Source organism: Podarcis muralis, chromosome 8 (genome assembly GCF_964188315.1).
Source record: "Podarcis muralis chromosome 8, rPodMur119.hap1.1, whole genome shotgun sequence".
NCBI lineage: Eukaryota > Metazoa > Chordata > Lepidosauria > Squamata > Lacertidae > Podarcis > Podarcis muralis.
Window position 1 is genome coordinate 85,245,951 of NC_135662.1, and position 25,001 is coordinate 85,270,951.

The 25,001-nt window shown below is 43.5% G+C and overlaps 2 protein-coding genes across 6 annotated transcripts in view; both read right to left on the reverse strand.

The window, feature by feature from the left end:
- The window catches only part of LOC114601081 (uncharacterized), a 32,776-nt gene extending 15,596 nt beyond the window's left edge, over positions 1–17,180 (reverse strand). For 2 of the 5 annotated variants that reach the window (XM_028738122.2, XM_028738121.2), the window contains exons 1-5: positions 17,002–17,180; positions 12,208–12,317; positions 9,580–9,757; positions 3,247–3,326; positions 1,038–1,856 (exon numbers count right to left, since the gene is read on the reverse strand). In XM_028738122.2, coding sequence (XP_028593955.2) covers positions 1,038–1,856; positions 3,247–3,326; positions 9,580–9,672 — 992 coding nt within the window. In that variant the 5' untranslated portion in view covers positions 9,673–9,757; positions 12,208–12,317; positions 17,002–17,180. Of the gene's footprint in view, positions 1–1,037; positions 1,857–3,246; positions 3,327–9,579; positions 9,758–12,207; positions 12,318–16,409; positions 16,554–16,619; positions 16,965–17,001 lie in introns of those variants that run through there. The other 3 variants (XM_028738118.2, XM_077933447.1, XM_077933446.1) reach the window with 3 other exon arrangements.
- Positions 17,181–20,388: 3,208 nt separating this feature from the next.
- The window catches only part of RRBP1 (ribosome binding protein 1), a 39,582-nt gene continuing 34,969 nt past the window's right edge, over positions 20,389–25,001 (reverse strand). Inside the window, exons 19-22 of the mRNA XM_028738124.2 lie at positions 23,541–23,624; positions 21,355–21,447; positions 21,075–21,218; positions 20,389–20,616 (exon numbers count right to left, since the gene is read on the reverse strand). Coding sequence (XP_028593957.2) covers positions 20,575–20,616; positions 21,075–21,218; positions 21,355–21,447; positions 23,541–23,624 — 363 coding nt within the window. The 3' untranslated portion in view covers positions 20,389–20,574. The remainder of the gene's footprint in view (positions 20,617–21,074; positions 21,219–21,354; positions 21,448–23,540; positions 23,625–25,001) is intronic.

Genomic DNA, 25,001 nt, shown 5'->3' on the forward strand with positions numbered 1-25,001 from the left:
GAAGGAATAAAGGGAGGGAGGGAGGGAGGGTTGGATTTGTTGAAACTTTGTACAAAGTGACCATATCCACTTCCCCTTCGCCCAAGATCTCCAATATTTCTTTATCGCCTCCAGAGACAGATTGATTGATGGTGACACATGCAGTCAAGAAGGAATTCGCTTTTTGTGCCAGCCTTTTTCTCTCTCCTTCAACACCTGAGGCTATTTGGAGAAAGGAAACAGAAGTGCAATTACCTGTCTCCAACTTCTTTTCTTAAATAGGCTTCAGACCGCTGGTCATGCAGCACAACTTTCTCTAAGGAATACACCAAACGTTGTGCTGACTGTAGGACTGGAATAACTCCTCCAGTTTACCTTGTTTCAGCAAACAAGGCGAGCGCTATTCCAGAAGCACATCCTGGGGGTTGGAAAGGTGGCTGAAGCTCTGCTCTGGTTGCCATCACAAGTGGTGTTTTTTAAAAAAACTTCTGGTGCCACACTAAACATGCCTAAATGTCTCTCCCCCCATTCCAATTTAAACTCGTTCACCCCAACCAAGATTACCATGCCACGTGGGAACAAGTGAATTTTGAGGGGAGATTTCAGGTAAGCCTTAGTAAGTCTTTGACTATGTGGCTAGGATCCCAAGATCCATTTATGGAGAAATTTTGTATATACCTAACTCAGTCCGGTTGAGTTCAATGGAACTCACTCCTAGGTAAGTGGGTGCAGGACTGCAGCCACCTCATTTCTACGTCATTTCAGTCTTTAAGTTCACCTTCGTCTTTCACACAAGTAGCCCATTTTCTTTTGCTATTTATGGCTTCACCTGGGTATTTATGGGGTTTACCTTGGCCACTCAATTGATTTGGTTTTTCAAAGAGTTTACTAACTCAAGAGGAAGTTATGCTAAAAGGAAAGATCAGTAAGCTGGGAGAGCAGCATGGTCTTAAAATTGCATGTGCTGAAGCAAGCAAGAGTGGAAACACAAGGGACAGAGTAGGCTACAACAGAGTTGGGAGGGTTTAGAAGAAAAAGACGGTGCTTTGTAAACCGACCTGCAGGCATCCCCAGATACAGACACAGGGGAAAGCGGGGGGGACATTTCTGACAAGGGGGAAGGGCAATCTAGGTCACTATCCTTTTCAATCGAACAGAGTGGTGCTCGTAGCTCTGTAATTTTCAGCCTCACAGAGGAACTGTCCTCAAAGACATCGTCATCTCCCATGTCATCTGAACAGAAACCTGTGCTCTCTACCACCACACTGGATGATTTCTTTGGTTGGAGGCAGCTTGAGTTGTTATCCAATTCATGACTGCTGGCGCTGGAGCTACGAGAAGAGAAAAGGTAGTGCAGCAACTTTTTGCTCCGGGATGTTTCACCTTCACACTTCTCCTCCAGGAGAGGGATGTGTACTGCACTAGCCCCAGAAGCGCTAGAGTAATTGGTGGAAAGAGTCTGGAAATAAGAGAGTTTGGAGCTACTGAAATTAAAGGGCCTGAGGTTGAATGCTTTCTTCTCCTTGTGATAAAATGTGTTAAGCTTTAAACACTGCTCCTGGGCTTGTGAGAGTTTGCCTTCTGAACAGGTTCGTTCTGCGTAGTGAAAGCTCTTGAATGCACTCTGAGCCTTCTGGTCCATATCACTGAGAGACTTGGAGAATTTCAGAGACTGGATAGCTTTTCCATTCTTAGACTTGAGAACATGGCCACAATCCTGCCCATGGAGCTTTTTCTTGGAAGCCTGCACCATATCCTGACAGATTACTGTCACAGTGGCCCCTTGAGTCAGAGAATTCTGGGAGACAGGATTTTTCAAGACAACAGCAGATTGCACTGGACTGTGATGACAACATTCAGAACACACTGCACTGGAACTGCATGCAGAACAGTGGAATAAAAGCACAGAAAGTAAAAACAATTATAAAAAGAATGCATACAATTACGTGAAGAAATGACAATTTCAGCTAGTGTGGGAATGACAAGTAGCAAGCAGAACAGAAGTGGCAAACAGTAGCATTAAACAGACAAATCAATATGATGCCATGTGTGCCATGCCAATTTCCTTTAAGCAATGTGAACATGCCATTCAAAGCACAGCATGTGTGGGCAGGGACTGCTGAACCCTCCAAAAGTACTCTTAACAACTGTTCTCCTGGTGAAGCTCCAAGATCAGAAACAATCCCCACTGGAGGGAAAGCAGCTGAGGATAATGGTTTTATTTAATTTATTTATCAAGGTTCTTGGGGAAGTTTAGAGTAAAAAATTAAACTGTAAGAAAGAAGTAAAATACAAACATGAAGTCTAAATCAGAATAAAACCAGCAACAGCATAAACCAAAATAAAACCAACAGCAGCAGGTAACAGTAGTGCAAAGCATATGCACTAGTTCCAGGGACGAAAAACATCTGATCCTACCTGGCCCTGAGTTGTAAGGTAGCACACTTCAGAGAAGGATTGTCCTGTAGGGTCACCAGCAGCTGCAACAGCAGCAACAGAAACACCTAAAGCTTGGAGTGGGCATTTTCCATCACTGCCCCCCAGAGCAGGGAGAGCCAACTTGATGTCCACCAGAAGCTATTGGACTACCACTCCCATCATCCCTACCCATGTCCATGCTGACTGGTATTGATGGCGCTGTAGTCCAACAACATCAGAAGGGCACCACATTGGCATCTCCTGCCCTAGAGTTTTGTAAGTCACCACAAGCTTTTAAAGAAATCTTATTACTGCTTTATTTATTTATTTATGTATATTATGTTAGCCATCATGGAGGCCTGATGCGTGGCAAATCTTGTAAATAAAAATATATGTAATATAAATACGGAATTTATTTAAAGAGAAAAAAGGAAGAAGCTATTCCATGCTTTTACCTTGAATTCTGGCCTGAACACTCCATTCATTGTGCTTTTATATTCCACAGGTGGGCAGTCTTTTTTCTGATTTATAGGAAATTGGCATGACATGCAATGTAACACACTAATTGTGCCACCTTAACAACAACTTCGGCCCTTAATATTATACTCAAAGACTTCTAACTTTCCTGTGTGTTTTTTGCTTGGAAAGGAACTTCTGTTGTTGCTTTTCTGTATTTTCATTTTGAGAACACTAGAAAAATGGCTGCATATTGGAGGAGTCAGGTGTCTGAGATTCTTGCTTTGCACTGTAATCCATGCACCTCATCTCTGACAACATGAGAATGTTTGTGAATAGCCATCATGTTCAAAACTCTAATGTTTTACTGCAACAACACAACCAGTACTTTACCTGCATATATCCTGACTGGTTGGTGTAACAGATGTTTGACAGAAGATGCGAGGAGCAGAAACAGAGGTTGAACCACCAGCCTGCAAGAAAAATAACACGTCTGTTTTCACGTAAGTGTGTTTCACACAACAGGATTCTCTTTCTAACTACAATACATGATAATTGTTACACACAGAGAGAACATTATCCAGAACAGTACACATGGGTGTAGAGAGAGAAAATGGTAGCGGTGAGTTTACATCTTTACAAATAGGCATTTGATTACTGGTGGAGCCTCTTCTCTTTCCCTTCCTAGTTTTGACAATGAGAATGGAATGAGTGATTTGACATGACAAAATAATAAAATTAAAGGAGCCAGAATAGCCTATAATTTCTTGTATGCATTTGCTTCCTATGGCAACTTTCTCCAAAATCCAGTGCAAATGTTCTATTTTGATGACCAATTTTGTTCAGCATCCAAAAATAGTCCTCTTGCCTTTTTAGTTTTTTAGCAACATGAATTACATTTACTACTGCACTGTTGTATGAAAGCTCTGCTTAAAGTTGACTGTGTTTAAGTGGTATACAAATTGTTAAAACAAAATTAAAGAAGTCTTGTCAGTAGACCCATTTAATAATCTGCGATCCATTTCCTAATTACATAGTTCAATCTCTTAGCCAAATAGCCAGATTTTAAGATATTGGCTGAGCAGAGCTATTGGTCTGAAAGTGTAAGATGTTTCCCCTTGTTTACCTACAGCTATAAGGTTTGATGCAGACGCGGGTGGCGCTGTGGGTAAAAGCCTCAGCGCCTAGGGCTTGCCGATCGAAAGGTCGGCAGTTCGAATCCCCGCGGAGGGGTGCGCTCCCATTGTTCGGTCCCAGCGCCTGCCAACCTAGCAGTTCGAAAGCACCCCCGGTGCAAGTAGATAAATAGGGACCGCTTACTAGCGGGAAGGTAAACGGCGTTTCCGTGTGCGGCTCTGGCTCGCCAGTTGCAGCTTATGACGCTGGCCACGTGACCCGGAAGTGTCTCCGGACAGCACTGGCCCCCGGCCTCTTGAGTGAGATGGGCGCACAACCCTAGAGTCTGTCAAGACTGGCCCGTACGGGCAGGGGTACCTTTACCTTTACCTTTATAAGGTTTGATATACTTCAAGTCTCTGGGGAATCTTATAGCATTTAACAAATATCCCAATAAAGGATTTAAAACAACAACAACAACAACCACCACCACCCTACAATGTTTCCATTCTGCCCTCACCTTCTGTAATTTCACATACTAAGATGCTGAACTTCTAACAAAAAATTGTAACTTGTCCCTAAGATCAAGCCTCATATCTGAGGATAGAAAAGCAGCTAATGTAAGATTTATTTATTTTTTTAAGGAATCCTGCAGATCCTGGAAATCACAGGCCAGTTATTTTAATGTCTAGCCCATAGAAGAATAAACCCTGTTGAAGCAGAACCAGCATGGCTTCTGCAAGGGCAAGTGCTGTCTCACTAATCTATTAAAGGTCTCTGAGAGTGTCAACAAGCATATAGTTAGTAGTGACCTAGTTGACATAATGTACTTGGATTTTCAGCGAAGCACCTTGTGAAAATCTCTTGAGTAAGCTTTGCAGCCATGGAGTAAGAGGACCTCTTGTGGATCAGGAACTGGTTAAGCAACAGGAAGCAGAGATCTGAATAAATGGACAGTGTTCCAATGGAGGGATGTGAAACATGGAGTCCCTCAAGAATTAGTACTAGGCCCCATGCTTTCTAACTTGCCCATATCTAGAGTTAGGGATGAGCAGTGAGGTGGCCAGGTTTGCTAATACTAATCTTTTTAGGGTGGCTAAAACAAAAAAAAAAGATTGTGAAGAGCTCCAAAGGGAACTCTCCAAACTGAAATGCAGTACAGTGGTACCTCAGTTTAAGAACAGTCCTGTTTACGAATGATTCGGGTTACGAACTCCACAAAACCAGAAGTAGTGTTCTGGTTTGCGAACTTTACCTCGTCTACGAACGTAAGCCAAATGGTGGAAGGGCACCGGTGGCAGGAGGCCTCATTAGGGAAAGCGTGTCTCAGTTTAAGAACAGTTTCGGTTTAAGAACAGACTTCCGAAACAGATTAAGTTTGTAAACCGAGGCACCACTGTATAAAAAATTCAGCATCAACAAGTGTAAAGTCATGTACATTGGGGCAATACCCCCCCCCCATTCTCTTGGCAGTGACTGACCAGGGACAAGATCTTGAGGTCATACTGAAGATGTTGACCCAGTGTACAGAAGCTTTGAGAAAGGTGAATTCCATGCTAAGGATCACTAAGAATGAAACTGAAAATAAAGCTGCCAATATCATAATCCTCCCACAGAGGACCTTAAGGTCCATGAATAACCATAGTTTAGAGGTCCCGGGTCCTCAGGAAGTCAGAGTATCCTCCACCCGGGCCAGGGCCTTTTCAGTGATGGCTCTGACCTGGTGGAATGCTCTGTCCCATGAGACTAGGGCCCTTCAGGATTTAACCTCCTTCTGTCGGGCTTGTAAGACAGAGCTATTTCACCTGGCCTTTAATTTGAATTCAGCCTTATCTTTTATTTCCCTTCTCTTCCCTTCCCCTCCCCTTTTATGAAGATCGCCCATTCTGAGACCCCACAGCTAATTCTCCCCTGGCCTCCTCGCTGGCCCAAGTAGGACCAATTCAGCCAGCTAGCCCTGGGGATTATCTAATGGATTTTTGAATTTTATTGTTATTCATGTTTTTATACTGTATTTTATGCTGCTTTTATAATTAAGTGTTTTAAAGTGTTTTAAATTTGTTGTTAGCTGCCCTGAGCCCGGTTTTTGAACCGGGAAGGGCGGGGCATAAATATAAAAGTATGATGATGATGATGATGATGATGATGATATGCAAAGCTATGGTGCAGCCACATTTGGAATAGTTTGTACAGTTCTGTTTGTCTCACCTCCAAAAGGATATTGTAGAGCTGAAAAGAGCAACCACAATTATCAAGGAGATGGAGCAATCAGGAAAGGTTACAACATCTGGAGCTTCTTAAGTTTAGAGAAAAGGAGAGTAAGAAGCAACATGACAGAAGTGTATAAAATGATGCATAGAATGTAGAAAGTAGATAAGGGAAAGTCCCGTCCCCCCACAAGACTAGCACTCAGGGACAGCTCATGAAGCTGAATGTTTGAATATTCAGAATAGGTAAGAAAATCCTTCTTCATACACTGCACACTTTAACTATGGAACTGCCTCCACCCAGGAGCAGTGATGGCCACCAACATGGGTGGCTCTAAAAGAGGACAGCGCAAATTCATGGAGAAGAGGGCTATCAATGGTTACGCTCTGCCTCCATGGTCATGCTTCTGATTCCCAGTTGCTGGAAACTGTATTGGGGGTGGGGTGGGGGTGCTCTTGTGTTAATAATAATAATAATAATAATAATAATAATAATAATAATAATAATAATTTATTTGTACCCCACCCATCTGGCTGGGTTTCCCCAGCCACTCTGGGCAGCTCCCAACAAAGACCAAAAATACACTAAGATGTCACACATTAAAAACTTCCTTGAACAGGGCTGCCTTCAGATGTCTTCTAAATGTCAGGTAGTTGTTTATCTCTTTGACATCTGATGGGAGGGCATTCCACAGGGCGGGTGCCACTACCAAGAAGGCCCTCTGCCTGGTTCCCTGTAACTTGGCCTCTCGCAGTGAGGGAACCGCCAGAAGGCCCTCGGAACTGGACCTCAGTGTCCGGGCAGAACGATGGGTCCTGCTTGTAGGTTTCCCAAGGCATCTGACCAGCACTCTGAGAACAGGATGCTGGACTAGTTGGGCCACTGCTCTAATCCAGCATGCTCTTCCTATGTTCTTAATATTTAAATTTTTTTAATAGTCTACTTTAATATTTCTGCTGCTACAGGTTCTTGTAACCTCTTCTTCTGACAAGTGAGCAACACCTTACCTTTGCTATAAAAAAAAATCTAATCTTGTCTGCCAATAAATTTTCTAGAGCATAGAATCTGCTGTTAAAATTAAGAAATCCCCCTGCTATTTTCTTAGTTATTGGCTACATTTTTTGCAGTGGTGGAATGAGATCATTTTGCTTCTTTTTCAGTAAAATAACAAGCAGTTTGTCTGCCTTGTCTACCTTCTTCATTTCTCAAATGTTTTTAGTTTAGGGAAATGCAGCACCTTCTCCATCTGAGTACAATTTAGCACGTTTAATGGTTTCCTTGCTCCTTTCAGTTTTTTTAAGTATTATTATAAACTTCTCTAAAATACATGATTGCATGCTCTCTCTGCAAGAATCTAATTTGGGAGGTGAGCTGAAAAACCTTATGGCTCAATAATGGCCACTGACTGGTGGTAAGGTATATCAGAAGTACCATGATTTTGGAGATGGCTCTCCCAATACTTGGACTAAAAACTCCAAGGTCAAAACCTCTCCAATCTTATAGCCCACCTCATATTCACTCTGCCTTCCAAACTGCACACTCAGGGCGGGGGGAAATGGAATGTGCTGTGCACAAGAGTGAGGTGCTGTTCCAGTACAGAGCATCTTTTGATCTTTTGCAACATTAGCTCAGGGACATTCCCACCCACAATTCCCAAAGTCTAAATTATCTAAACTATCTTACTTTTAAAAGACATCTGAAGGCAGCCGTGTTTGAGGAAGTCTTTAATGTTTAATGCTGTATCATGTTTTTAATATTTGGTTGGGAGCCGCCCAGAGTGGCTGGGGAAACCCAGCTAGATGGGTGGGGTATGTATGTATGTATGTATGTATGTATGTATAAATAAATAAATATTATCATCATCATCATCATCATCATGTAGGCAGACATAACCAAATATAATCTGAACTGCAAAACACCCCTTTCAGCAGCGCCCTGTGCAACGCCAAAATTTGGCACGCACCCAACCTCTCGCTCTCCGCGTCCAGAGCGACTGAACCAGTCACGCTCTCCTAAATCCACCTCTGCAACAAGTCTCTGACATGCCCCCAAAATAAATGACAGCTCTCAGGATACAGTGGTACCTCGGGTTACATACGCTTCAGGTCACATATGCTTCAGGTTACAGTCTCCACTAACCCAGAAATAGTACCTCGGGTTGAGAACTTTGCTTCAGGTTGAGAACAGAAATCGTGCTCCGGCAGCGCAGCAGCAGCAGGAGGCCCTATTAGCTAAAGTGATGCTTCAGGTTAAGAACAGTTTCAGGTCAAGAACGAACATCCGGAACGAATTAAGTACTTAGCCTGAGGTACCACTGTACTTCAAACCTCCAGAGCCAGCCACCACACAGCCCACCCAACAAATGACCCAAGTAAGGAATCTCAACCCCCAGGGAAAATGGCTATCTAGGAGCCCAGAACTCAGAGAGGGCACACAGCATGCCCCATGAGAGAAGGGGGGTGGAGAGGGCACTTTGCTCCTCCAAGATGTGTCCCAAAACACACAGATAATCCCAGTCTGTTTGAGAATGCCCCCCTGATAGAAACAGCAGCACCTGTCATAATGTTGGAATTCATGTACACGTGGCAAGACGCCAAACTCAGCCTCAGTCCTTGGCATGCCTACTGCAAAGTCTGTGCTGTTCACTTCAGAGGCACGTCCTCCTTTAGCACCACAAATACCTTCCTTCAAAACCCAGGGCTCAGTGCATTGTGGACACCAATTCCCATTTGTTCTCCCCATCAGAGTAATCGAGAACCCAGAGTATTGGCAGCCTAAGGTAACACAACTGTCATCATACCACTTTCCCTCTCCAGCTACCAATGCTAATGATGTGGCAGGATCAAGACATTTCTGCTCACCAGCGCATGTTCCCTACTGACATTGCTCTCACAGAACCAGGCCCATGCAAGATTATGCAGAATCATAGGAGCCCCCCAATAAAATATGTGAGGGAGCCCCCCAAAAAACTTGATGGGCGTTGTTGAGGGTGTGAACAAACTATATAGTCCACATACTACCTAATGATATACAGCCATAGTATGACACCACATGACCACAAAGTATATTATGAATTACTTAATTATGAATAAGAGTTAAAAACCTATCCACAAAGATGTGGCTAAACTCATCCGTGACAAATAGTAATGAAACTCTAACATCCCCAGAGGCACAGATAAAGATTCAAAACTCATGAATACTAAGAGCCAGCATGGGTTTCTCAAAAAGAAGTAATGAGAAACAAATCTTATTCTCACCCACCTCCCTTTTTAAAAATACTGTTGTCATTTTTCACACAGAATGGTTATTGACATAAGCATATACAAAATTCAGTAAGAATGATAAGCGTAGAGACCTCAAATCTCCTAAACAAAAGAAAAATAAAGAAGTATTACACAATACCTGTTCTTTCTCTTTCACCTTGTTCTTAGAGACTCTGGAAAAAGTTACATCCCGGGCTGGAATCACAGAGATTTGATGCAATGGCATATTCATCACACCACCAATATAGAATTGGCCCTCTCTTGTAGATGACGTTCTGGATATTAAGTGCACTATCTGCCTTTGCTAAGCCATACACCTTAAAAATAAATGGCATGAGGTGAATTAGCAGAAAACTGATGAGAAAATTATTATCAATATTGTATTTATATGCCACCCAGTAACAAAAATTTCATGGGTGTTTTACAAGTAAAAGTACATGAAAATAAAATATAACGCAGAATAAAACCAGTATACCATTGCAGAGATAACAGGTCTCTCACAACCCTCAGCAAACTATAATTTGAAAAAAATAAAAAGTAAAAAATATGAGGGTAGGCATGACCAATCAATTGGTATAAAATACAGCTGGTATAAAATACTGTTCTGTACTGTATGCACATATTTGGTGTAAAATATTACATTTCCTAATTGGCTACATTTATGGAACTAGTTATTTCTTTTGACACCTCACTTTCCTTATCTCAGCCTAATGATTTCCGCTTATGGAACGCTCTCCTCAGAGAGGCTTGTCTGGCGCCTTCATTAAGTACCTTTAGGCACCAGGTGAAAATATTTCTCTATAACCTGACCTTTGGTTGATTAATATTCTACGGCCTTTTAAATGTTTTTGTGGGAGGGTGTTATTGGGTTGGGGTTTTTTTAATTCTGTATGTTGTGTCCTCATTTTGTATTTTTATGTTGGGAGCTACCCTGTGATCTTTGGATTAATGGTGGTATACAAATTTAATAAATAAAATAAAATAACTGTCAGAACTTCTCCATAATTTAACACTGCCATCTCTTGCCTATGCCATTAAACCAGGCTGCACAGCGGAGGCACACCATCTCTAGCCCTTGCGAGAACAAGGACTGCACTGCTCCTTCTCAGCCCCTCTTGGGGCCACATGTCAGCGGTGAATGTGGCCCAAAAAGACCACATATGCACACATCCACAAGAGAATGCACTGCACATCAAAGCACACATTCAAATGCAGACCTGAGACCCACAAACCAGCAAAAAGCCTGCCCACTGCACTCTTCAGCTGATCAAAGAATTAATTGTGGCACAGGGTTAATCATCATCAGGATCACGGGTAAAGGAACAGTTGACGAGCTTAGGAAGAGTTATATGCATACTGCCTAAGTTTATGACCTGCCAACAACTAGTCCTGGAAAGGCTACAGCAATGAAAGCAGGAGTAGGCAAGTTTTATTTTCCATTGGGACCTGGATTCTCTTGGAAGTAAATCTGTCAGCAGCGAGTGGACGATAAATGCTGGTGGTTGTGGCCAGAGGGACTTCACTCTCTCTTCTCTCACAGCCCTCTTTTTCCTGGTAGATAACACAGGATCATGGGAGCGAGGTGGAAAGTTTAAACCTCTCCCCTCCCTGTGATTCCCTCCCCTCACTGCCCTATGCTACTCAAGGTAACTGGGGAACAAGTGAGTGTGGGGAAAAGGAGGCTGAAGTGCAAAAAGGGTTTATCTTGCAGGAGAGGAGAGGGGAGAGTGTTCCTTAACTGGGATGCCATTACTGAGAAGGACATCTGGTAGGTCATGGATCATCTGTCCTCGTTGCGTAAAACTATCACCCACAGGGGCTCCCCATTCCCAGGCAGAATAGAAAATGGGTTCCAAGCCACTCAGGCTTTGCATATCAAAATGAATATACTGAATTGGGCTCCATGATGAATAGGCATGGGGTACAGATATTTAAGGACATGGTCATGAAAGGTAAAGCCCATCAGAATCTCAGATGCTACATATTCCACTAGATGCAGCCTCCAAACCATTTTCAAAGGTAGCCCCTCATAAAGACAGCAGAAACAGGAGCATAGTTGACTGTGACCAGGCAATTCCTGGTCCAAAATGGCTGGAGCTAACGAACCCACTTGAACTGGAAAAAGGCATTCCACATCACCCAGACCCCCTTAGGTCACAAATCACCGTAGAATCCATCAGTACCCCAAAGACTACACACCAGGCCTTTTAGGAGGTGTCCAAAACAAGCTGCATTCCTATTTGCTGGATCTAGGAACAACTATGCCACAGTACTTCCGTATTGTCAGGATTCAGTTTCATTATTTTGTATAAACACATCAAAACAAAAAAACAGATTTCTGAGTGCTATTTCTATGTTGCCTGCAAGCTTCAACTGGCCTTTTACATGGAAACTGGAAAAATTTAATGCCTGTATCATACTGGCAAAAGACATTGTCAGTTGCTAAAATTAATCTGGACCCCATTATTATCAGCTCTAAGTAGGGGGTATTTCCCCTCATGAGACAAAAATTGAAAATGTTTATGCCACACTCTTTTAACGTGTGTGTACCTCCAATTCATATTCTGCAAATTGGACCAGGAACATGACACCATATTGCAAATAAAAACTCCAATTTCAGTGAATAGTTGAGAGAATTAACCTGCTGTTTTTCAGCATCTATCACAACCTCATAGCTGGTGGAAGTGAGACAAGGGGAGCAGGGCAGCCACTGGGTATCTCTGAGGTCAAAGTGCCTCAAGAAACCCAAACCCAAACCAATTCTTACCTGACATGATGGCAAGCCAGGGCAACCACACCTTTGAATCTTACTTCAGCACAGTCTCCCAAATGGGAAAATCAAATTCCAAATGGGCAAAAATAGTCCTTGCCGTGAGCCTAGGCAGAAAGAGAAATTGAGAAAATAAATCACAAGTAAACAAGTAAACTTTATGATCACTTGAGGACCTCAAGTCCAAGTACTGACTCTCACTATGTGCAGCATGTTCAGTTGCAATGTTGAATTAGGAAGGTCTTCAGCTCAGATGCACTCCGTGTGTTAAAGGTTCCAGAGCACACTAGACTCCTCTGAGACACCATAAATCAGCCTGGAAGTCCAAGCAGCATGAAGCTAGGGATTCTTTGTGCTATAAGATAGGGAGCTGCCCTACACTGTTCCCTTTCCAAAAATATACTATACAAGCATGACTATTAATATGTGCAAAAGCATTAGTGAACTCTTGGGAGTGGATTCCAGTGGGACTTTAAACTCCAACCAAATTTTAGGGGATGTAAATGAATACTTGCACCATATTTTGAACCTACTTTTGCAAACAGATATGCGCTCCATGATTTGATGCTAGTATCCTATGCAAAAATCACAAAGACCAGAACTATTGGAATTGGTGCTTTGGGTCAATGTTGTGTCATGGCAGTGCTGGCAAGGGCCAGATCTGTAATTTTTGCTCTACTGCCTATGGATCAATCATAGAATTACAGAATCGTAGAAAAGGAACCTGAGAGTCATCCAGTCCAACCCTCTGCGATGCAGGAATATCAATGTAAGCTTTCATTCAATGGTTTTGAGAGGATCCCCTCTGAAAATCATACAATGATCCACTTTTTATTCACTATGCAGTAGGTTTTCACGGTCACCTGTGTTAATTTTGTATCTCCCAATGTTCTGATAATGGCTAAACACCACACATCAGCCACACTATTATGTGACTAATTTGAACCCAATGTGTTTTGACTATATGCAATTTTCTATTTAGGTGCCATCCCTGGAACGTAGTTTGTGTGATCCGCAGGATTAGACAAAAGTTCCATTTAGATCAACATCATAGCATTTCTTACAGTGGAAAATCAGATTGTGTCTAAAAACAGGGCATGAAAACAATATCCCCTCTCAAAGCAACTGGTACATTGTCTCCAAGGTTCCATACAACTATTATGTATGGCAAGCACTCAGTGATCCAAGTATCCTCCATGAGTATTTCTACTTTTCTTAATATTGTTTCTGTGTCCAGGGCAGCTATCTACTACCTCCATCAGGTACACTGGCTGAGACCCTACCTGCCTGTGTGTTATCTCACCAGAGTGGTACATGCTTTGGTTATCTCCTGCTTGGACTACTGCAATGCGCTCTACGTGGGGCTACCTTTGAAGGTGACTTGGAAACTACAACTAATCCAGAATGTGGCAGCTAGTGCAGAAGGCAAATGAGAGCCGGAGGCCTGTCAAGATGGATTTAAAAGAAAATAAGGACTGGAAGAGGAAAACTTGGTTTGAACTTAGAAATGAGGAATGGAAAGATCTCCTTTTGTGGGGATCTGAAGATCTAGGGACTTTAAGTTTGATCAAGGTGGAAGCTGGAGCTCTTGGGACATTTGGACTTAAAATGATTAAGAAACAAGATTTGAGCCCCACTTTTGAACATGGAGGTCTGGCTGGAAGGAACATGGACATTATAGAGAGAGTGCCCCTCCGAGACTTGGCGTTAATAATAAGGGACTTTCAAAGAAATCGGCAGAGAGGGACTGAGAGAGACTTAAGGGCCTCGGACGTGAGGTTGCCAGGCTGATAGTAGATGGACTAATGGACAATGGTTCTGGGATCAAAACCGGGGAAGGGAGGGTGGGGTTTGGAAATCCAAAGGGTGTTTGATTCTTTTTACTCTGTTTTTAATTTTGTGTTGTTATTAGTATAAGAATGGGGAATTCGTGGAAGGGAAACTGGGTCGACCTTAGAAAAAGTTTTCAAATGTAAAGGATTGAGGTATATAAGTTAAAAGTTGATATATAAATTGAATTAAATATAACAAATTAAGGTTAAAAATATAATATAATAAATATAAGAACAAATTAAGGTTAAGAATTTAGGGATAAGAACTTGTTGGATAAATATTTGGACATGGAATACAAGAAGGGGAGGTGAGGGGAAGTCGCGGAAAAAAGGTGACTGAAAATGGGATTGTAAAGGATGAATTCTTTTTTATTCTTTTTTCTTGTTCTTTTTCTTTTTGCTTTTTGTATTATTTGAAACTCTAATAAAATATTATTAAAAAAAAAAACACAGAATGTGGCAGCTAGACTGCTGATTGGAAGTGGCCGCTAGAACCACACCGGTCCTAAAGGATCTTCATTGGCTCCCAGTGTGTTTCTGGCCTTGGTCCAGTATACGTGAAGGAGCGTCTCCACCCCTATCATTCACTGAGGTCCTCCTCCAAGGGTCTTCTGCTGGTTCCCACTGCGAGAAGTAAAGTTACAGGGAACAAGGCGGAGGGCCTTCTCAGCAGTGGTACCCTTCCTGTAGAATATGCCCTCCCATCAGATGTCAAGAAGATAAAGAACTAGTCATACCTCAGAAGTCAAATAGAATCCATTCCGGAAGTCTGTTTGACTTCTGAAAAGTTCAGAAACCAAAGCACGGCTTCTGCAGCCAATCGGAAGCCACAGAAGCCACGTCAGACATTTGGCTTCCAAAAGTACGTTCAAAAACCGGAACACTCACTTCCAGTTGTAATCATTCAGGAGCCGGAATGTTCGACTCCCAAGGCATTCGGGAGCTGAGGTATGACTGTACACAACTTTTAGAAGACATCTGAAGGCAGCCCTGTATCGGGAGGTTTTTAATGTTTGATCTTTTTATTATGTTTTTATATATGCTGTAACCTGCCTAGATGGCTGGGGAAACCCAGCCAGATGGGCGGGGTATAACTAATAAATTATTAATATTATTTAAAAATGTAAGCTAGTGGTCCCCACCACTTCCTGTGACAATACAGCAGACCTGCAAATTATGTGCATTTAACTCGTGAACTTTCAGCTTTAATTTTTTTTGCAAGAAAAATGAAGGGAGGCAAAAACTGGGTGGACATCCAAAAAAACCAAACTGGCAATTCCACCTGCTATTGCACCCATTGCATTTTAACTATATGTGATTTTGGCATTACGTGTTACGTTGCTGTTGTGCTGTACATTTCATATATTTGTTCACAGTACTTTCTTGTCTGCTGTCAATCTTCTACCCATGTTTCTCCACACCATAATGCCCCCAACCTCTACCATGCTCTGCCTCACGTCACCTTTTGTATAAACCAAAAAGGTCCAGATTGCTACTGCCTTTCCACCACAGGGGAGATGCTCTGGGCCCTGATTATCTGGGCACTTTTCGCAAGGCGGAGTTGCTGGCCCCAGTCTCACCCCCCTTTTGGAGAGAAACCTGAGCACAGCATCCCACATGCTGTTGCCCCACAGATTTGTATGGGGCCAGATCTTCACACAGGGGCAGGGGTCCCCAGCCGTAGCCCCCCACAATCCCCTTCCCAACCACATACCCTCCAACATTTCTCTGATGAAAATAGGGACCTCCTATTCAAATAACAGCAATAACAACAACAACAACGATAATATTTATAGCCCCCCATCTGACTAGGTTTACTCCATAAACTCTGAGCAGCTTCCCACATCTATAAAAACAAAATAAAAAATTTAAAAGTTCAGATGCTCAGGGGTCACGTCCCTGCATACCTTCCAACATTTCTCTGATGGAAATTGGGACCTCCTACTCAAATAATAATAATAAATACTACTATTTGTACCCACCCCCATATGACTGGGTTGCCCCACACACTCTGGGCAGCATCCCACATCCATAAAAACATAATAAAACATTTGAAAAGTTCCCTATCGGGCCTCCCTTCGGATGCTCGGGGTTCGCATCCCTGCAAACCTTCCAACATTTCTCTGATGGAAATTCAACAACAACAACAATAATTTTACTATTTATACCCACCCTATCTGACTGGGTTGCCCCACAAAAACATTTGAAAAGTTCCCTATACGGGGCTACCTTCAGGTGGCTAGAGGGTCGCATCCCTGCGTCCCTTCATCATTTCTCTGATGGAAATAGGGACCTCCTACTCTAATAATAATAATAATAATAATAATAATAATAATAATAATAATAAATACTACTATTTATACCCACCCCCATCTGACTGGGTTGTCCCACACACTCTGGGCAGCTTCCCACATCTTTAAAAACGTAATAAAACATTTGAAAAGTTCCTTATACGGGGCTGCCTTCAGGTGGCTAGAGGGTCGCATCCTGGCGTCCCTTCAACATTTCTCTGATGGAAATAGGGACCTCCTACTCTTAATAATAATAATAATAATAAATACTACTATTTATACCCACCCTATCTGACTGGGTTGCCCCCCACACTCTGGGCAGCTTCCCACACCTTTAAAAACGTAATAAAACATTTGAAAAGTTCCTTATATTCAGGTGGCTCGAGGGTCGCATCCTGGCGTCCCTTCAACATTTCTCTGATGGAACTAGGGACGTTGCCTGAAGGGAAAGCGGGACGTTTCAGAGTCTAATCAAAAAGAGGGCCCCCGGGAGGCTCTGCACCCCCCACCCCGCGGAGCAGCGCCGCTTCCAGGGCGGCTCCAGAGTCCGCTCCCCCGCGCCGGTTCTCCGGCTACGGGCGCTGCTCCTGCCCGGCGGCGCGGAGGGAGACGAGGCCCCGGCGCCGGCTTCCCTGGCGGCGAGGCCCTTCTCCCCTCAGAGCGCTCACCTCGCCGCCGCCGCCTCACGGGGAGGCCGACCAGGCCGCCGCCGCCGACCAGGCCGCCGCCGCCGCCGCCATAGCCAGGCCGAAGCCCCGCGGCTCGCCTGCCGAGCGAGGCCTCCGAAGGGGCACCTGTGGCGCCCGCCGAGCAGGAGCGGCACGACGACGGAGACGACGAGCCCCGGCCGCCTCTCGCGATTGGCCGAGGGGGAGGGGGAGGGGCCTGAATAAGCCCCGCCCCTCTCCGCCGGTCGAGCGCGGAGGGATTCCGACCGCGGGTTTATTCGCGGGTTTATTCCGCACGTTCCAGACGCCGCTTGCCTTGATGCAGATGAACCTCAAGAAGGCGGATCGCAAAAAAGGATGAAATCCGGGAAAATTCACTCGAAAAAGAAAAGAAAGCTGATTTATTTATTTATTTTGGAATCAGGAGCTTTTGTTAAGGATGGAACAATTTAAAGGGCAAGGACCGCTTGCTTATGACACGTGTGTGCTCTCTCTGTATGTGTGTGTTTGGATCTAGAGGTCAACACGCGCGTTTCCACCGCGAGAAGACAGCTGCAAAAACAAGAGTTTATATTGAAAACAAAAGCGAAGAAAATGCGACGCTGACATACAAAGCACTTCGCATTTGTCATTTTGAAGGGAAATGCAGTCAATCCGCTTTAAATTCTTTCACTGCAATGGTTCAGCAGCCAGCAGGTTTTTTTTTAGGAAACTTGTGGGGTTTTTCCCCCTTTTGTTGTTTATTTATTTTATTATTCAGAGGCTTACACTACATCACTGCAGTTTGGTCAGAGCAAAATAGATCCAAACTCTGTATCTGAGTAGGGAGAAATCTGTCTGTTGTTCTGAAATGTTGACTATAATATAAAAATAACTTCAGATATTGAAGCAAAGGACTTTTCTGAAAGGATGTGCTCTGCAGGCTTCAGCTTCCAGGAAGAGCTGCTTCCGGCACATTTCTGGCAATTCATGGCTGAAGGCTAACCAATGTGCTAATCATATCCTCAAATAAAGAGGCATTTCCCTCCTCAATAAGCTGTTTATAGCAGCCCCATTACATCGGGATAGTACAAACTCATATTTTCCCATGTACTGATGAAATAGCACGTAATGCATTTATTTGGGCTTGTTGGCTGGCAGAAGTTGCGTCACCATGAACGGAGAGACCTTGGGAGCTCTTCTGTGGTTACAAGTTAACATTCAGAATTACAAAAATACATAGCAAATTCCTCTACACTTGATTTCTCTTGAACAGTGATTACTTAAGGAGGCAGCTCAGGGAATTTATGTAATTTTTCCAATGCAATGCCACAATATTCTTGAATGTACTTTGCAATGCAAAGCAGCAATATATTTGTGTCTTTGGCAGCTCTCATGTTTGCTTGTGTTTTTGTGTTTTTTTAACAGCATTACAGATCCAAAGCTCCAATACGAGCTCAATGCACAAATAATTGTAGTTTGATGTATACATTCTGTTTTTAATTGGACAGCATACATTTCACCAGGAACATTTCTCACTTCATTATCAAACTGGGCAGACACACTGCAAAATACAAAGGGACAAAGTACCGTATTTTTCGCTCTATAGGACGCACCAGACGATAAGACGCACCTAGTTTTTTTTGGGGGGGGGAGGAAACAAGAAAAAAAAAATTCTGAATCCCAGGAGCCAGAACAGCAAGAGGGATCTGGCTTCTGGTATAGCCTCTTGCTGTTCTGGCTTCTGGGATAGCCACTGATGCCTCTCCCGGGCAGCGGGATGAAGGCTCCCCCTGGCCGGAAGAGGCTGCGTGTGGGTAAGCTGCCCTCTGTACCCCATCTCCCGCAAGAACTGCATGCTTTTTAAAGGGAGTGCGGTTCTTGGGGGCTTTTCTGGGAGGTGGGGGAAGGGACAGAGTCGTCCGCTCTGTCCTTTCCCCCCACTTCCCACAAGAGCCGTGCGAAGCCTCCGCAGGGCAGTGGGGAGCCTTCGTCCTGCTGCCCTACAGAGGCTTCGCGGGGGCTATCCAAAAGCCAGAATAGGTAGAGCTGGTCTAGCTTTGCGCGAAGCCTCCGCAGGGCATGGGGAGCCTTCATCCCCGTGTCCTGCGGAGGCTTCTGGGACAGCCCGCGGAGCCTCCGGAGGGCAGCGGGATAAAGGCACCCCGCTGCCCTCCAGAGGCTTCACAGGCTGTCCCAGAAGCCAGAACAGCGAGCCGGAGTACTGCGCAGTGCTCCCTCTCCCTGTTCTGGCTTAGCCGCGCAGCCTGCATTCGCTCCATAAGACGCACACACATTTTCCCTTTTATGTAAGGAGGGAAAAAGTGCGTCTTATAGAGTGAAAAATACGGTAATTGGACGAAGAGGCGGTATAACAGCCCATTCTGTGTTGGCTGCACACTTTATCTTGTTTTGCTCTCTCCACCCCCATTGTGCACACTAATTTCAGGAAAGGTGCTACCATGTGGAGTGCTTCAGCTCAGTCCTGCAGAGCAGTGGCGTTGCTTGGGCTCCCATCGTCACATGCGCTCCCTTACATGCGCGCCAAAACCGGCACTGAAAAGAGGCAGGGTGGAATGGGGCAGCGGCAGAATGGGGGAACCCCAGTGTAAGTGCGTCTCACTGGGGTGCCACAGAAAGAATGTGTTTGGTCAAGGTAGCCGTGGACTCAAAAGAGTTGAAAACCAGTCCTGTTGGGCTCTAATGCTAAATCAAACTATGAACACGCTCCATGTTTTCATGTGTGCTGTGTGCTGCCAGAGAATATTAGGGAAGCTGCCATTACTAATCTTCTTAAAAATTTAATACCTCTACTCAAGCTAGGTGCAGAATCCTGTTTTTAATTGTGATCAACCAGCTGTTTGGGAGAAGCCCACAAACAGGGCATGACAGTAGCACATGTAACTTGTTTGTGCTGTAGCAACTAGGACAGTAAGGAGCCCTTAAGAAGACGGAGTCCCAGCCTTCCTCGAACACAGTTGGGAAATGGAAGGGTTCCCTGCTTCTGGAAGAGACTCCAGTATTCAGAAAGTGGACGCAGCTTGCCTTTGGAATGGTGTTTGTCTGTCCCTTGCAAGCAACAGCGACACGTGGTGTCCTCTCCCAGATGTTGCAATGTGTTCACATAGAGACAAACCGCCGTGATTGTGTAGGCAGGCTGCTTATAGCCACACGTAACTTCATCAAATGCTCCCAAGGCAATGGATGGGGTTTCACGGCGAATCTATGAGATTACCCAAGCCATGTTTGTCTTAATAGTATTTCACACAATTTTCAAGGCCATTTTGACGGTTGCAATCACCCCATCGATCAGGCATGATGCCAAAGCTACCGGGTTCCTCCTCATGGCCCAGAGTTTTTCCTGCAGCAGGAATTAGTGCAGTTTTTACAACATAGTCAAAGAGTGTGTTTATTGATGGGTTCTTGCCCAGTTTACTTTTATTCTTTAAAAACAACAACACTAAAGCCATTTCTGGTCAATAGTGTCTTTTTTCTTTCTTTCTTTTGCTTCTGCCTACATTAAACAAGTGCATAGTTTAGAAAAGTGTTAAGGCATTTCATATGGTGAAAAACTTGTCCTGGATTTCGGTTCGGTCAAACGGATGTGCCTTCCTTGGCAACGTCTTCATTTTCTCCCTGAAGAGGATGAAAAGTAAGTTATTGCACTTGGTGTTCTAAACAGTTTTCAAGAACAGAACAGAATTTTTTTTAAAGAAACCTTGTAAATTAAGATTACAGATGTGAGGAATTCAAATGCGGTTTACACTGGGGTCTTACAGAGACAAAATTAATGTAGGAATTTCTGGGTTTCTGAATTGTACAATCCCCCCTCCTCCTGCATAATACATCATGCGCTTATCTGCATGCTCTGATCTTACTACGTTGTACAAATTGTATCTCATGTTGCAGAAAGCAATGGTGGGGGGGAGAGCAGGTGCTGGGCTACCACAGTCAACTGAAGCCCTATATTTTTAACAATGTTTAGTGCTGCCCTCCACGTTCTTCAGTACCAAAAATTGTTTCTTGTTCCAATAGGAGACAATGCCAGGTTAATGTGGGCAGATGAGTCAAGGAAAGAGAAGGCATTCAAGTACCGTTTCCTTCAGCTGTTCCTGCAGTTTTACCACTGTGTCTTTTTCCTTCGCCAGCTGCTCTTGGGTGACTTGCAAAAGCTCTTTTAGTTTGGTAGCTGCACATCCCAAGTCCTTTGTTAACTTCTTCTCCTTCTCTAGTGTTTCCTTCAGTTGGCAAAACAAACAAACAATTATTCGAATAATTGTGGTATTTCCAAGGAGGTGGAATTCAGTGTTGAGTTCCCACATCTCTGCCTTGCTCCTCCCTCTGCCTAAAGCAACCCAGTGGTAGAAGCCTTACCTGGAGCCGCAAAACATCTTCCTTGGCAGCCTCATTTCCACCAAGTTTTAGCTTCTCCAGTTCAGCCTGCAAGCTGCGCACCAAGTCCTGAGCCTTGAATTTCAAAAAAAGTTGAAGTTTAAGTCAGCTGCACTCTTGAAGAGCCGAATTAACAAACACTTTAATAAAAAAGAGACTTATCAAGCTGGAAACTTCTCAGGACAGGCATTGGAACACATAAAACTTCATCTAGAATATTATTATTATTTTTCATTATACAACACCAAACATTAAAACAGCAAAAAAGACAAACAAAACACAGAAAAACAACAAAAAACAGAAAAACATTACATAACATAAGACACCAACAATTTAAACTTACAATAACTAAATAACTAAATAACACAACAATAATTGACTTCCCTTCAACTCGGTTTCGGAATATGTTACAAGAAGTTTTCTGTCTGCAGTTTCGTTTTCTTAAAACTCTTTACGTCGCAAGCATTATATCGGGCCTACTGTGATTTTTAAGTTTTTTACATCTGTTTCAATATATGTCATAAATTTATTCCATTCATTATTAAACTTTGTACCTTTTTGGTTTCTTATTTTCTGTGTCATTTTTGCCAATTCTATATAATCAAATAATTTAGATTGCCACTCGTTTATGGTTGGGATTTTTGATGTCTTCCAATTTTGTGCTATTAGTGTTCTAGCAGCCACTGTTGCATATTGGAAAAGTGTTTGGTCTTCCTTTTTAATTTCTTCTCCAATTATCCCCAGAAGGAAGGCCTCAGGTTTTTTTGTGAAGGTATATTTAAAAAAAAATTTTAGTTCATTGTAAATAGATTCCCAAAACTTTCTAAATATTCATCTAGAATATTTTTATTACACTAATGATGCTAATAAAATGTGGTCAAATCTGGTGCATTCAACACTGAAAATGTCAGGCCCGTTTAAAGACCCAGTATTGAAACCATTGTCCAAAACCACATACAAAGCTAAACTTCTAATACTGAACTGAAAACCATCCAGAGGGGCACACAAAACAAAGCCACTCCAGTATGGTACAAGCAGTAATTGCTGGGTATTGATTAGACCCCGTGCAAATAGCTGTGCTGATTTGGAAGCAGGAAATGTTAATGAAAAGTAGATTGGGACCTCTTTGTAATATAACGGAAATATAGTTTTTCAAGTATGGGGCACAATATCTCATAAATGTGTTACTTATCTATTAGCTCCCCTCCTGCTACTGATTGTCCCCTAAATCGCACAGCCGCAGTGTGTGTGCATGTTAGAAGCACACCAGAGAAAGCTCTTGGTGCAGACAAAGTGAGGAGAGGTTTTTGGCCTAATCCTGGCTGGTAAGAGAAGGGATGAATCTTCCTCTCAGTAATCTCAAGAAGAAATTGGGAGACTCTATGCCAGTAATGGGGAGACGCGAGTGGCGCTGTGGGTTAAACCACAGAGCCTAGGACTTGCTGATCAGAAGTTCAGCGGTTCGAATCCCCATCACGGGGTGAGCTCCCGTTGCTCGGTCCCTGCTCCTGCCAACCTAGCAGTTCGAAAGCACACCAGTGCAAGTAGATAAATAGGTCCCGCTCCTACGGGAAGGTAAACGGCGTTTCCGTGTGCTGCTCTGGTTTGCCAGAAGCGGCTTAGTCATTGCTGGCCACATGACCCGGAAGCTGTATGCCAGCTCCCTCGGCCAATAAAGCGAGATGAGCACCGCAACCCCAGAGTCGGTCATGACTGGACCTAATGGTCAGGGGTCCCTTTACCTTTATGCCAGTAATGAAAGGAAAAAAAACAAAACAAGAGACACTGCTGCATGTTATGCATAAAGCATAATGTGTGGTTTGGCCCAAAATGTCTACGTGAAGAATTTGAGAATAAATTCACATACTAGTTTCCTGTGGACAGGGTTTATTTTATTTTATTTTTTGTATGGAACCCAAACCGACTTGGCTGAGGCTTGTGTTTCTTTACAGGACTGTCAACACACACCAGTGAAAACAAACTTGCTATTGCTAACACCATAACTTGTGGCAGTTGCAAGACCTCCAAATTAAGAGCCCCCAATCTTGACATCAGTGGCGAAGTGACTTCAAATATTGTTATGTGAGCTTGAGGTTTACCCGTGGCCTATAAGTTTTACTATCTTATTGACAACAATGAGGAAACTCTGTCATGATGTAATCATTTACCTGAGCCAGCTCCTGGGCTTTTTTGAGTGCTTCTGTTTTTCTTGAGTCCAGGTGTTCTTGGGATTCAGATAACAGTTGTCTCAGCTAAAACACACAGAGACACAATTGCAGTACCTTAGTACAGGCAAAGGCAAACTCGGCCCTCCAGATGTTTTTGAGACTACAATTCCCATCATCCCTGACCACTGGTCCTGGTAGCTAGGAATGATGGGAGTTGTAGTTCCAAAACATCTGGAGGGCCAAGTTTGCCTATGCCTGTCTTAGTATATAAACAGTGTTTATTTGAAGATGAAGAGCCATAACCTTCTGCGACCATATAACTAAGGATGGGGTCACTGCTTGTCTGTGTTCTTTCAGTGCTCATGGTTTTCACCATGCAGGCTCAGTTTGTGCTGAACCTTAAGTCTGTTTTGTATTGATGTAAACCTCTAGAAGGGACACGGGTGGTGCTGTGGGTTAAACCACAGAGCCTAGGACTTGCCGATCAGAAGGTCGGCGGTTCAAATCTCCGCGACGAGGTGAGCTCCCGTTGCTCGGTCCCTGCTCCTGCCCACCTAGCAGTTCGAAAGCACGTCAAAGTGCAAGTAGATAAATAGATACCATTCCGGCAGAAAGTTAAATGGCGTTTCCGTGCGCTGCTCTGTTTCACCAGAAGCGGCTTAGTCATGCTGGCCACATGACCCAGAAGCTGTACGCTGGCTCCCTCGGCCAGTAAAGCGAGATGAGCGCTGCAACCCCAGAGTCGGTCACGACTGAACCTAATGGTCAGGGGTCCCTTTACCTTTAAACCTCTAGAATGTATTTCGTATAGCTAACTATTTAGCTCTGTCCCCAGTATATCTTATCTTATTGCTATGGCTAGTGGCTAATGCAAATAAAGTTTCTATCCGCCTAGTCGGGCTCAGCACAGAGTGTCTCAACAGTGAACTCAGCTCTGCCACTGAGCTGAAAAATGCAGAAAATGTTGAGCTGTAGCTCAAAAATGTGACTGATGTTGACTCTAATGCAAATCAGCTGCCCTCATTAATGTTGCAGAAATATAGCAAGGCATAGAGCTTGACTCTTTTCTATGTTTAGTATTAATATAATACTCAGGCTTTTAAAAAACAAAAATGTATCAGTGGTTAACAGAAGCAGGAGCTCAATACAGGAGGCAGCCTGATGCAAACAAAGCTCAGTCGCATAAAATTCCATGCCTAAATCCATTTACAACAGATTTCTCCTCCATCCAGTGTGATACTTTATGGTATCCATCAGGGTTAAACTTAATGATTTATTTCTTTTAAACAACAACAACAACAATTTTTAATTAAATATTTTCTTGTATTTCTGAGGATTTCCTGACAACAGAACATGCTTTCTATTTAAGCACTTACCGTATTTTTCGCACCATAGGACGCACTTTTTCCCTCCTAAAAAGCAAGGGAAAATGTGTGTGCGTCCTATGGAGCGAATGCAGGG